This window comes from Peromyscus leucopus, chromosome 8b (assembly GCF_004664715.2).
Source record: "Peromyscus leucopus breed LL Stock chromosome 8b, UCI_PerLeu_2.1, whole genome shotgun sequence".
NCBI lineage: Eukaryota > Metazoa > Chordata > Mammalia > Rodentia > Cricetidae > Peromyscus > Peromyscus leucopus.
The window spans coordinates 105,053,011-105,066,834 of NC_051086.1; the positions used below are offsets into that span (position 1 = coordinate 105,053,011).

Below are 13,824 nucleotides of genomic sequence, written 5' to 3' on the forward strand. Positions count from 1 at the left end.
ATCTTACTGCAAACAAGGTCAGCCACTACCTCAAGCTCCAGATCCTTTTTTTTTTTTTTTTTTTTTGGTTTTTCGAGACAGGGTTTCTCTGTGTAGCTTTGCGCCTTTTCTGGAACTCACTTGGTAGCCCAGGCTGGCCTCGAACTCACAGAGATCCGCCTGACTCTGCCTCCCGAGTACTGGATTAAAGGCCTGTGCGCCACCACTGGCCAGCAAGCTCCAGATCCTTTAAGAGCCAATTCCGGAAGCAAAAATGTCACGGATCTGATTTCCAAACTCAACGAGCAATGTGACTCAATAGTTTAAGGTGGCAGTCTCTAAGATGTAAACTACTTAAAATCCTAAAAAAAAATGTGCCAGTCTGTTGGCCCATGGGACAAATTTCCCCATTGAAACAGTAATTAAAAAGGTTGAATTACTATGGAAACCCACAGCACCCAAAACAGCCATTCTCAGTGAAGGTGACGGTTCTGGAAGTCTCTGAAGGTGTTTTTGGCTGTCTCGATGAGGGGCACTGCCAGCTTTTGTGGGATGAAGATGCTAGGCATCCTGCCAGATACACAAGTGTCACAAACAATAAGAACTATTTTATATCCTCACCCCCTACACATTCATGTAGGCAACCCCCCTTTTGTCTATCAGGATCCAAGATCAGAATCGATGTTACTTTATAAACCACCATGAAAACATACATACACGACTGTAATACCCACTGAGGACGCCAGGACCACAAAATTGTGAAGGGGCACACAGCTTGGCTTGAGCAAGATAAAGCACAGAGCATCTCAGGAGGTCATCACTCCACCAATCAGGATAGAGGTATGTCAGAGCTGCTGTTCAGCCTTATGTGTATCTGGACCATAATGCAGCCTGACACCTGCCACTGGTGTCAGTGCCCTCTGCCTTACTTGCCCACAACAAAGGACTTTCTGGTGTCGTAATCCTAGCCAAACCTCCACTCACTCAACTCCAGCAACAATTCAGAAAAATGTCACCAATCTGTATGTGCAATAATTAACATGCCTCTATTATCAACATAAGAGAGCAAAGATGCCACCAGTATCTCTCACTCCTGAAAAGGTTGTTCCCTCAAAAAAAACAAAAGGTACTTGTCAATCTAAACAGGCTATAGGAAAGGCAAGCTTGCTAGCATTTATCAAGCCTTAAAAATCCTGGCAATGTGACAGTCTCTCCAACCAGTAACCTAATGGCAACAGAGACCTGATCTAGGTCCCTGCGTTCAGCAGTGTGAACTGGTAGGGGTACTCTAAGAACCAGAAGAAGTCTGAACTAGGACACTGAATGCAGGCTGTGTGTGAAGTGGTAGGAACACTGTAAGAACCAGAAAGTAGGTCACCTAGACAAGAGGACTGTTGGCTCCTTTGAGAGGTGAGACCTTCAGAGTCAGAATCAGTGCTTACTTTAAAATCTAGCTAAGTGGATCACATGCTTACACTTTGGTTCTCCAATTTCCAAATCCCTATACCTTTACAATTCTATGGCCCTATGTCTGACTTTTCTGTATGACAGCACCTTAGGAATGTAATCAAACATCTGGTGCATGTTTGTATAGGCTACGACCTACTATATATTTATAATATATAAGACATGTATTCTCTAACACATATCACTCCCAAAAGAAGTTTATGGAAAAATTTCAGAATGGCAGTCCCATTCATAATGTAAAATGTACAGGAATCATGACAACAGGAAGTCTTTCTTCTTCCAGTCCTTTCTAGTTGCTGAAAAGGAGCACATATCCAAAAGCAAGAGTTACTTTAGACTTGTGATGAGAACATTAGTCCTGAGGATAGCCATGGAAAAGTCCTGACTTGGCTCCAGTCGCACGGATGATGCTAAACTCAGAATTTTTACCGTAAACAAAAGGAAGAATCTATGCCCCCGAAAGTTCATTAAGAAGCTTATTATAACAAAGTTAAGGATGAAAAGCTGCTGCAAAGAAGAACAAACATTAATGGGCAGTAGTATCTATGGCATTACTCTGCCCCATTTATACCTGTGGCCACTGCAGTAACAAACTTGGATCCAAAATGACCATCGGGAGAGAGCCGGCAAATGTTGGGGTGCTTGTTTTGAAAGTCTCCTGCAGTGATGCATTCTTCTGAACTCAGGAAATAGGTGTCCTAAGCCAAGAGAGGCGGTATATCAAATTTTACAGCATGTGTCAAAACAAGCTTCTATTTCTTCTGCAGAAAATATTAAGAGCTGGGCTAGCAAGATGACTCAGCAGGTAAAGATGCTTGCTACCAAGACTGACTGACCTGAGTTCAATCCCCAGGCCCCCCATGGTGCAAGGAGAGAAACAACTACAAGCTGTCCTCTGACCTCCACACGTGTGCCGTGGCACCTGTGTGTACACATGCACAGTCAATAAATCAAATTAAAATGAAAACAAACAAGCAAACAAGAGCGAGCTTCTAATGCCAGCACTTGGGAAGCAAAGGCAAGTGGAACTCCGTAAGTCTGAGGCCAGCTTAGCCTGTATGGTGAGTTCCAGGCCAGCCAACGCTACATACTGAGATCCTTGTCTCAAAAAAATAAAAAGAGCTAAGCTACAGCATCTCAAAAATACTTGAGGCAAAACACTGAGACAAATACCTGTAATTCCTAGCCATTAGGAATTCACTAGTTAAAACCACCCAAACTAGAAGGGCAGAAGGCCCTGGGCAACCCACTCCCACAGGGCTGCAAGTCAAGGTGAGTGGGATTTTCTCTGTGGGATAGAATCAATAGGCTGAGACTTAACTAAGAAGAGTGTCTTGAAAGTTATTTGCAAGCTGTGCAGATACGAGAGATCCACGTCAGCACTACCTTAATGAGGTTTCAGGCCAAGTAACACTCCTGTCTCCATCTCACCTTATTCCGACTGTATCGGACTGTACCCTTTCGGGTATCTTCTGAGACAAGGTCCGTGAATATCCATCCAACCTTAATGGAAAAGGAAAGCATCTTTTGAGTATCTCCATACAACAGATGGCTTCTGTCCAGGAAGCATAAAAGCAGTGCCCTTCAGACAACCCTTCCGGCTCCTGAGCCAGGTAAAGCTGAGAGCACAGTTCCTTGGCTCTGCTGCCAGGGAGAAACTGGCACCTTCCTCTGGTGCTGTCGTGACAGACTCTGCTCGGGACCACTCAAGGCCACACTTTGACAGAAGTCAGAAGAGGATGTGGCAAGAAGGAGCTTAGGCTCCAAAAAGGAAGACAGACAAGAAGCAAGCGGTAAGGTGTCCTGGGCAGGTCCTCGACCAGGAAGAAACAGAGTCCCTGGAGAGAGGCACCTACGATGAAAGGAGTTGCTCCAGCAGAGGCCTCAGCTTGCCAGGCAGCACAGGGAGCAGCTGAGGGCACAAGCTCTAAAGCTGTATCATTGGGGCCCCACAAGCCAATCCCAAGTGCCCTACAGTGACAAGGTCGGCTCGCTCTATCATCTAGGCTTACCTTGGCCTCCAGAGTCAGAAGACAGTAAGAGCCTGTCAGATTGGAGCTAGAGGACAAACAAAGCATCCACTTGCATCCTTGGGAAAATTGAAAGATGGCCACCACCCTCTCCAGGAGACCCCGAGACTCAGCTCTTCAAACCACTCTCACAGGACTGCTACACTATGGATCACTACTGTTATAACAGTGCCCAGATGAGCACAAACCAAAAAGGATGGATCAGAGAAAACAAGCACAGAGGATCCATTTCACTGGCACAGTCCAAATCAGGCTGAGGTAAGAGCAAGCCAAGGAACTTGGGTTTTGAGAAACTAACTTAAGTTACTTCAGACTTTATATTATGATGTTATAAAACACAAGTCTGGGCCAGTTTCTCTCCTGAAAAAAAAGAACTTTCAGAATTTGCACTAAACTATGACCTGACATTAAGGTGCTGACTCCAGAACCTGTGGGGTATTTTGCCTCAACAAGGTAAAACTACGCTGTGACTTTCTCAGTCATGTTCCTAGGTTTTCCTGCCCACCTAGAGAGGTAAGACGAAGCAGTCCACACAGATTGATCCTCTCTGTCCAAATAAAGGGCAAAACTTACATGGCTACTAATACTGAACTAAACTTCCACAATGTGTTCAAATTCATGATACAGTGAGTCTGTAAATTCTAACAAGCCAGGAATGGTAGCACACATCTGCAATCCTCACAGGGGGAGGCTGAGGCAGGAGGATTTAAGTTGAGACCAGTGTGAGCTACAAAACAAGAACGAGTCTTAAAAAACAAAAAACACATCCTAGGACCCTTATCAAGAGTGTGAAACCAACGACAGCAATGGACTGAAAGGACTTTCTACTCCTACCCACTCATTGTCCCAGAGACACAAGAAATCCAAAACTGACGCAGGAAGGGTACCAGCACTGAGTACCTAGGACAGAAAGTGAATCAAGCCACGTGAACACTCCTATAGTGTACAATGTGGCAACGTTCCTCAGATACTATGACTGGCAAGTTGAAAAGTTGTGTCTTCATGTCTTTATTTTGGATTTTATAGTTGAGAGTCTTGTTCTATGCACCAGGCTAGCCTTGAACTCTTGATCATCCTGCCTCAGCCAGCAGGGGGGGACGGGAGGGGGACAACGACAGGGTTGACACACATGTGCCATAATGCTCACCTTTGCTTTTATATGTCAGAAAATGTTCTCACCTCAATCTACGTCAGAGAACATCAAAACTATTTGCAGCAATGAACACAAATGAGGGTCCAAAGTGGTTGATCCTACACTTGATCTTGTCACAAGGGGTTTGGTCCCAGACCAGACTTAGCCACTCCACCTGTGGGTTTCCCCAAAGGCCACCTGGCTGGCAGAGGCCTCATACCTTCCTCAGGCCAAGTTTGGCAGCAATCTCATCAACCACCTCAGCTTTCGGATCTTCCAGAAGCTCCAGGCTGTTCTGTGTACCGATCTGTGAGGAACCATAGTTAGAAAGCAGTTAGAAGGCAGATTGAAGAGTGGCACTTCTACAACTTCCACCTCAAGCCTCAACCCTGCTGAAACACACAGCTACAAACGTAAATGGGCCCAAGGAAAGCTGAACTGCTGTTTGCTTGAAAGGTGCCTTCACCTGGGGAATGGAGCTGCTCTCAGAACTCCCGTGGATAGGTAATTCTGCTCTGACAGGTGGCTGGCAGACAGACTGCAGCTGCAAGGTAGCAGACATCCCAGAACCATTTTGGTACATTGTTCCTCTGGCTCAGTGTCTTGGCTATAGGACCAGGTATTGCCAAGACACTGAGACAGCCAGAGGCACAATCTAACAGAAAATAAACAGATAGCCCAAATTAATCTGTGCAGTAGGAGGAGCATCCAGCTGGATCATCTGATAGGCTCTGGGTGTGGCCAGTGCATGTCAACCTAAACTGTCAGCTCAGACATGAGATCTGCATCATGATGACCAGTTTACCCCAGAACTCATGGTGGAAAGAGATAACTGATTCCCAAAAGCTGTCTTCTGACCTCCACTATGTACACACAAAGTAAATAAATGCAAAAAAATTAGAGGCAGTCAGGTGGTGGTGGTGGTGTATGCCTTTAATCCCAACACTCAGGAGGCAGAGGCAGAAGAATTTCTGAGTTTGAGGCCGGCCTTGTCTACAGAACGAGTTCCAGGACAGCCAGGGCTATACAAAGAAACCCTGTTTTGAAACAAACAAGAAGAATTAGAGGAAAAGAATTTTTAAGTGATAATAAGTGATACTTCCTGAAATGGACAAAGCTTACCCAAAATCTTTCCTCTCCACTTAAATGCAGGCCCAAGGTCATGAGTAAGTACCCTTCTAAGCCAAAACCCCAGTCACAGGGACTTAAAACACAAAGGAGCTTTAATGGAATTCAGTCCTGTAAACCAGTCAAGTTCTAACAAAACAGCAATGGATTTTATGTTTGCTGGATTTCACCAGGTAGGAAGCGCTACCACTTTGAGAACACATGTCAAATACCAAGCACAGCATAAATATAAGATGCTTGCCCAATAACATGGTAGCCAGGGCTAACTTTGTATGTGCAGATGGTGTTAAGAGGTCAAGGATTTCAACCACTGGGACTCCCCAACATGGAAACACTGATATTGACAGTAGCAGTCAGAATGCCAGAAGTTTCTGTTCTTTCCCAAAAAATATGTGTTTTTATAGTTGTTGGTTTTCTTTTTTTTTTTTTTTTTTTTTGGGGGGGGGGCGGTTCTTTTGAGACAATCTCTAGTTATGTGGTCCTGTCTAGCCTCACTGTACACTAGCCTCACTGTACACTAGGCTGGCCTGAAAAACAGCTGACAGCCAGGCGTTAGTGATGCACACCTTTAATCCCAGCACTTGGGAGGGATTAAAAGTTTGAGGCCAGCCTAGATCTACCAAGTAAGTTCCAGGACAGCCAGGGCTACACAGAGAAATTCTGCCTCAAAGGGGGACGGGGGTGGGTGGGGGGCCCCTGCAACCATCTCCTGCCTCTAGCCTCCTCAATGCTAGGATTAGTGGTGTTGGCTACCACATCCTGCATTTTTTTTTTTTTTTTTTAAAAAAAAAAAAGACAGTTTCTCACTTTTTAATCTAGACTGGACTCAGATCACTATGCAGCATAGGCTGGCTTTGAACTTCATTCGATTCTCCTGTCTTGGCCTCCCAAGTGCTGGGATCTAAGGGATGAGCTGGGCTTCAATTATGCTTTTAATAGAACTGCTACACTATCCATGACAGAAACTTACAAAACCGAGCTGAGGCTCTGTGCTTACAAAGCAGCACTTCAATCAGAGAATACTCCACCATCCAAGGTCTGTATAAATAGATTTCTCTGTAGGGTCTCTGTTACCATTGACTAGTGGGAGGTTGGGGAGGGGGGTAAGGGAAGGGTGGCACATGCCTTTAATCCCAGCACTGGGGAGGCAGAGGTAGGCAGATCTCTGTGAGTTTGAGGCCAGCCTGGACTACAGAGTGAGTTCTAGGAAAGGCATAAAGCTACACAGAGAAACCCTGTCTCAGGAAAAGAAAAAAAAAAAAAAAAAAAAAAGACTTCTACAATTATCTTGGTGGTAGTGTCCCACACCTTTAATCCAAGCACTCAGGAGGCAGAGGCAGGCAGATCTCTGAGTTCGAGGCCAGGATGGCCCACAAATCAAGATCCAAGACAGTCAGAACTGTTACACAGAGAAACCATGTCTTGAAAAAAGAACAATAACAAAAAACAAAACAAAACTCTCAGAGGAAAAAAAAAAAGACTTCAATTTACAAATAGCTCAATACAAATGCTAAAATGTCAAAGTGGGGTGTCACACACAGGAAATCCTTGTAACAAAGGCAGGCAGGCACGTGCACTTCTGCAGAGGCCATGCACTGTACTCCTACAGGCATGTCTGCAGACCCTGAATTGTGCCCCAGGATCAGATGGGGCCCTGGGTCAGATGATCTAAAAAGCAAACCAAGTGACCTCCAGAACACTGAGGTAAAAGAAAAGTGGTTAGTGAGATTTGCCACTAAGCCTGGTAACCTGAGTTTGACCTCTGGAACCCACACAGTGGAAGGAGAGAACCGACTCCAGGAGGTTTTCCTTTGACCTCCACACATGTACCGTGGCATGCACAGACACACATATATAGAGATACAAATATACTAATAAAGAGAAAATGAGCCAGGAGTGGTGGTGCCGGCCTTTAATCCCAGCACTCAGGAGGCAGAGGCAGGTGGATCTCCAAGTTCGAGGCCAGCCTGGTCTACAGAGCAAGTTCCAAGACAGCCAGGGCTGTAAAACCAAACAAACAAACAAAAAAAAAAAAAAAACAAACCCCAAACCCACAATGCATCTGCTCCTGTATATCGGCTTCCCTTTGGCAGTCAGATTCTCATTTTTTTGGTGCAAGGTCTCATGCACCCAGACTGGCCTCCACCTCAATATGTAGCTAAGGATGAGCTTAAACTTCTGATTCTCCTGTCTTCATTTCTTCAATGCTGGGATTGATTACAGGGATATACCACCACACAAAGACTATAAAGTGGTAGGGACTGAACCCTGGGCTTTGTGAATGATAGGTAAGTACTCTACCAAAGGAGCGATATCCCTACCCTGTGACATAAGGCTGTGATCTTAATTTTCTAGTAATTTCATGCCCATGTATTGTGTGATGTGTGCATGCTCAAGAGATAGAAAAGCTGTGGAAAAAGCAAAGTAAGAGAGGCCACCTGGAAAGGGTACATCCCAGACTCAGCTTTCACACACAGTAGATCCTGCACTTATATACCTGAGGAGGCTCATAAATTGCAGCCACTTCAGCCCTGATGCCGAGGGGAATGTCTTTGTGCTCTGTGTACCGTCCGTATAAATATCCGAAATGTTGATTTCCTGTCTTTCTCCAGAAGTCAAGGAAGTGGTCAGCAACAGTGTGATTCTCAAACATGATATTGTCCACATGTCTGTATTTCTGTAGAATTAACAAACATAGGTTTAAGTGAAAAAAAAAAAAAACCATTCCATCACAATGTTATTTTTTCAAGAAAAAAAATCTAGTGAAAACATTATCTAGATTTTTGTTAAGATTTAGTTTTGTTTTTTTATGTACAGGAATGTTTTGCTTGTTTGCACCACCCACGTACAAGGTGCCCTTGGAGGTCTGGGACCATGGTTACAGACATGTGTGAAATACCATGTGTGCTGGGAACTGAACCTGGGACCTCTGAAAGAGCAGTCAGTGCTCTACCCTCTGAGCCATCGCCCCAGACCTGATTGTTTTTATTCCAGCTTGGACCCAGCCTTATCTAGTTCTTTCAACAAGGTAAACAGGCTTGGGGGTGTAGTTCAAAGACATGGCCACTGGTAGATCATTGACTTGCCTAGCATGTGCACTGGAGTTTAAGCCCCTAAAAACAAATTCAAGAACGTACTCTGATCCATCCCAGCACTCAGGAGGCTGATGCAGGAAGAAGACTGCCATGAGTTTGAAGCCAACCTGGACTAAAGGAAACAGCTGAAGACTGCTTCTAAAACATGAGGGAAGGAGGGAAGGATGGAGGGAAATTAAGGAAAACTATAACTATCTAGTCTTCAATTGCATCAAAGACCTCAGAAGGGTATAATATTATCTAAGCAAACAGGAAGTGCATTGAAAGCAACTTCCAAAACTCTAGAAATGATAAGAGACATCCGGCTGCCTGGATAGTCACCCAAAGTTCCTATGCAACATTGGGGCACCCATCTTCAGTCTAAAGGCCTAGCGTCTCTGGCAGACTTTTTAGTGAAGCAGGAAATTTGAAGGACTGTCTCGCCTATTGGCAAAATCAGTTGTTTCTCCCTGAGTCCTGCAGAACGTCTGGCAACTCCTCTGTGAAGCAGGAACCTGAAGGGCCTTGCAGAGTTCAGTGGTCACCTTCCTATGGGTCCTGCATATCTTAAGTAGTTGAGGCAAGGGTATTTTTTTGCCCAGTGGCTAACTTTTCGCCACAAAGAAAGCAAACTCCTTATATGGACTTTCTTCAATGCCCATTATCTTCTCTGAAGTAGACTGGTGCTACCAGACATGTCTCAATGTCCAGAAAAGTCTAAGTTCTTAAAACATTTTAAATGCCATATTCTGTAGGTCTTTGAAGTGGTTTTGATTAGACAGAAAAGGGGAAGTGCTGTGGGATGTCTTTCTGTATGCTGTGAATATGTGCTGCTCTAATTCGTTAATAAACAAAGCTGCATTGGCCTATGGCAGGGCAGAATGGAGCCAGGCGGGAGATCCAGGATGGACAGAGGGAAAATGCAGGGTCAGGAAGACGCTGTGAGCCACCACCAGGAGAAACAAGATGTGAGAGAGCAGGTAACGCCATGGCCACGTGGCAAAACATAGATTAATAGAAATAGGTTAATTTAAGATGAAAAGGCTAGGCCGGGCGGTGGTGGCGCACGCCTTTAATCCCAGCACTCGGGAGGCAGAGGCAGGCGGATCTCTGTGAGTTCGAGGCCAGCCTGGGCTACCAAGTGAGCTCCAGGAAAGGCGCAAAGCTACGCAGAGAAACCCTGTCTCGAAAAACCAAAAAAAAAAAAAAAAAAAAAAAAATGATGAAAAGGCTAGCTAGCAAGAAACCTGAGCGATAGGCCATATAGTCTGTAATTAATATTAAGCCTCGGAATGATTGTTTTATAAGTGGCTACAGGACCTCAAATGGGAGAGATTCATCTGGACCTCAGGGCCAGGCAGAACCAGAGAAACTTCTGGCTATGAAATGTTATCTGAAAAACAAACAACTACAACAAAAAAAACCCACAAAACAAAAAATCATGTAACTAAAAACATAAACAAACAAATAAATGAAGCACCACAGAATTTGCCACGAAGGAAGTGTCCACTTGTTAGGCATGAAAACAAATCTCAGGGACACAGGTAGCCTCACCTGTCTGTTCAGCGTGATGGCACTAGGTTGGCATTTGGTGCAGATACCATTTGGCCATGGGAGGTGTCCCTCACACCCTGACTTAATCTTGCAGCTGATGTTCTCCAGGGCAACAAACTTCCCCCTAAGGGAGAAGACGAGAGACTGAGTTAAACACAACAGCAGGATTCAGGCAGGAGACAGGAAGGGTGAGTGAGACACCTTACACCCCCTGGGCTGTGCAGCTAGGGGCAAGAGTGCAAGACAATGCACTGAAACCACTCTACTTTTCACAGTGCCTCGCAGTGGGACACATAGCTCCTTCTACAGAAATCCAGTTTTTGTTCTCAGCTCGTTCCCACACCCATCAGATTCTCAAGAACACTGATGAATACCTATTATCTAACTTGTGCCACCAAGAGAAAAGGAAGCTTATCAGTGACTGATGACATTATTAGCCCAGTATCTACTCATTTGTATAACATCTTTATTCTTAGGAAAAATCTGATTAGGATACAGAACAATAATATATTCATTCTATTTGCTTTTAGCTAAAAGCAAAAAGCACTGTCTTTGGATATCAATGAGGAAGTACTGGGCCTACCACTGATACAGGGAATTTCTGTACACGTGATGTTGGTTTCCTCAATCACAGAATGCCTCCATTAATTCCACCTTTTTCCTTTGTAATAGTTGTTTTATTACATTTTACATATTTAGTGTGTGTATGTGTATGTGCATTCACACATATATGTACACGTGGAGGTGAGAGGTCAATTTGCAACAGCTGGTTCTCTCCTTCCACCATGTGGGTCCTGGCCGGGGATTGAACTTAGAACTTGGGTCATCAGACTTAATAATGTTGCCTTGTCATCTTACCAACCTCAATTTTCCTTCTTACCCCTCCCCCAGCTTTATTAAGACATAACTGACCCAAAAACTTATACATATTTAAGTTGTAAAATGTGACATTTGTTTTGTAAATAAAAATTCTGTTTTGAGTGTTCATGATCATTCAAAATACTTATTGCTATGATGGCTAACTTGAGGTGAATTAAGACTATCTTACCTAGCTGGGCAGTGATGGCATAAGCCTTTGATTCCAGCACTCAGGAGGCAGAGGCAGGCGGATCTCTGTGAGTTCAAGGCCAGCCAGGTCTACACCATGAGTTCTAGGACAGCCAGAGCTACACAGAGAAACCCTGTCTCACAAAACCAAAACAAAAAAAGGATTCCTTTGCCTGACACTAAATGCTTTTTCCCAAGCCAAGGGTGCACTAGCCTCTACTGCATAAGGTGAGCTGCTGCTCACAGGCTCTGTCTCCACAGAAGAGGAACATTCCTTGACCCAAAATGACAAGAAGATGAGCAGGCACCTCCTACAGTAAATCTACCTGCTTCCAAGAGAACCCCACAGCCTTCCCCGCTGAGAGTTAAGTGTGTGTGTTTCTGGTGGTGTTTTGCTCCTAGTCTAACATTTTTATTTCTTTGAAAGTTGGTTTGTTTTGTTTTTTAATTTATTTATTTTTATTTTATGTCCATTGGTGTTGGGTCCCCTGGAACTGGAGTTACAGAGAGCTGTGAACTGCCATATGGGTGCTGGCATTGAACCCAGGTCCTCTGGAAGAGCAGTCAGTGCTCTTAATTGCTGAGCCATATCTCTAGCCGGCCACCACACCCCCAGTCTAACATTTTTAAATGGTCATCTTGGCTGGACATAGTAGCATACGCCTTTAACCTTTAATCCCAGCACATGAGAGACGGGAAGATCTCTGCGTCTGAGGACATCCTGGTCTACAGAGCAAGTTCTAAAATAGCCAGGGAAACACACAGAAACCCTGGCTCAAAAAAAACAAAATAAATAAAAAATAATTTTGGGTGTCAGCAGGTTGACTTGGACCAGTGCCATCTCTTACCAGTGACAGGAGTTACAAAGCTGCCAGAAGGTCTATTATTCTCTGTCAGATGGACACAACAGGAGCTACACAGACAGGCAGATTAAAAAGAACAAACACGGCCAGGAGGGACAGTATACATCCGTAATCCCAGCACTCAGGAGGCCAAGGCAAGAGGATCTCAATCAAACAAACACCAGTCTTGGTTCACCTTCCCGGACACCAGCATTCAGGTGAAGAGGAGGCTGCTTGTGCCATCCACCTGACCAAGTATGTTAACTAAAGCCCCCGTGGTACCAGAATACAACCCATAGATAAGTGTTGTGGCTTCACCCCCGTTACAGTTGTAAATGTGAACCTGACAGACAGACAGAGCCCTGGGGAAAGAGCAGGCAGGAGCAAAGGTTGGTGAGCTGAGATCCTTATGGGGTAGCTGTCTTTCTGAAAAGCAGAAGATGGTTCAGACTCAGGGATTCACCAGGCCATTCCACATCTACCATCAGTTGTGAGTCTGTCTGTTTCCCTGCGTACTGTGGATGTACAGCAGGACAGATGTACAGCAGGACATCTGTCAGACTCTCTCCCCTGCTCCTAGAACAGACAATATTCAAGACTCCTGCTCTCTGCACTGCCTTCCTTTACTTTTGCATTTCCATGACAGTAACTATAAACAAAACCATCAGACAAGCATGAAGAGTTTGAGTGCTAGGGCCAGAGTAGATACTTACTTGTCTGCCCCTCCAGTTAGCTTCCGGATGTAGGCATGGAAGGACATGTGCTTCACAGGAGGCTCCAAGTGGTTCAGATAGTCCTCATCAAATGGCTATTAATAATATACAGGAAATGAGTGGTCACGGTCTGCCAGGGTACATGAAACTTCAATCTTACTGTGCAGGGAGTCAGACCAGACAGCACAGAGATATGGAGGGAGGCTAAGCTAGGTCTTCACACTTCAAGGTCAGAATCAAGTTTTTTCCTGTTACATTTTCATGGTAAAATGAACTCCTATTAAAGACAAAAGCTCTAAGAAAATTTTGCAAAGTCACAAAAGGCCTGAGGATACAGCATAGTAGCAAAGCCCTGAGTTCAATCCTCATCAACACACACACACACACACACACACACACACACACACACACACACACACACACACACACAGGAGAAACAGACAGACAAATCACAGCAGACATAAGCCTCAGACATGGTAAATCAAAACCATGACAAGCAGGCACCGAGAAGCCCAGCTATGTGTCAGAGAATAATTATCTAGGAAGACAACTGTACATATTCTTCATCAGCAACACAATGCCTCAGCCATTCACAATCCCCCTAGAAGGTCACTCCCATAAATAAGTCTCAGATTCTCTGTGCCACTTGTACTATTGGGAATACAAGGCCCAAGACAATAAATAGAAAAATTCTTTTAAGAGCCCCAACACCCACGTTTTGGGACCAGAAAGTGCTGAGATAGCTCTATCAGCAGCCAACCACACTGCCCAGCCAAGAACTCCCTCTGCACAGACTTACCTCCAACGGGACACAATGGACACACTTCCCCAAGGGGCCATGGCGACATCTGGAGGGTG

General features: G+C 44.7%; 1 protein-coding gene across 1 annotated transcript in view; it reads right to left on the reverse strand.

Moving 5' to 3' along the window:
* Nploc4 (NPL4 homolog, ubiquitin recognition factor) overlaps positions 1–13,824 on the reverse strand; it is a 59,353-nt gene that overhangs the window by 26,324 nt on the left and 19,205 nt on the right. Inside the window, exons 5-11 of the mRNA XM_028895379.2 lie at positions 13,766–13,814; positions 12,967–13,061; positions 10,365–10,488; positions 8,234–8,413; positions 4,829–4,915; positions 2,878–2,949; positions 2,018–2,144 (exon numbers count right to left, since the gene is read on the reverse strand). Of these exons, the coding sequence (XP_028751212.1) occupies positions 2,018–2,144; positions 2,878–2,949; positions 4,829–4,915; positions 8,234–8,413; positions 10,365–10,488; positions 12,967–13,061; positions 13,766–13,814 (734 nt within the window). The remainder of the gene's footprint in view (positions 1–2,017; positions 2,145–2,877; positions 2,950–4,828; positions 4,916–8,233; positions 8,414–10,364; positions 10,489–12,966; positions 13,062–13,765; positions 13,815–13,824) is intronic.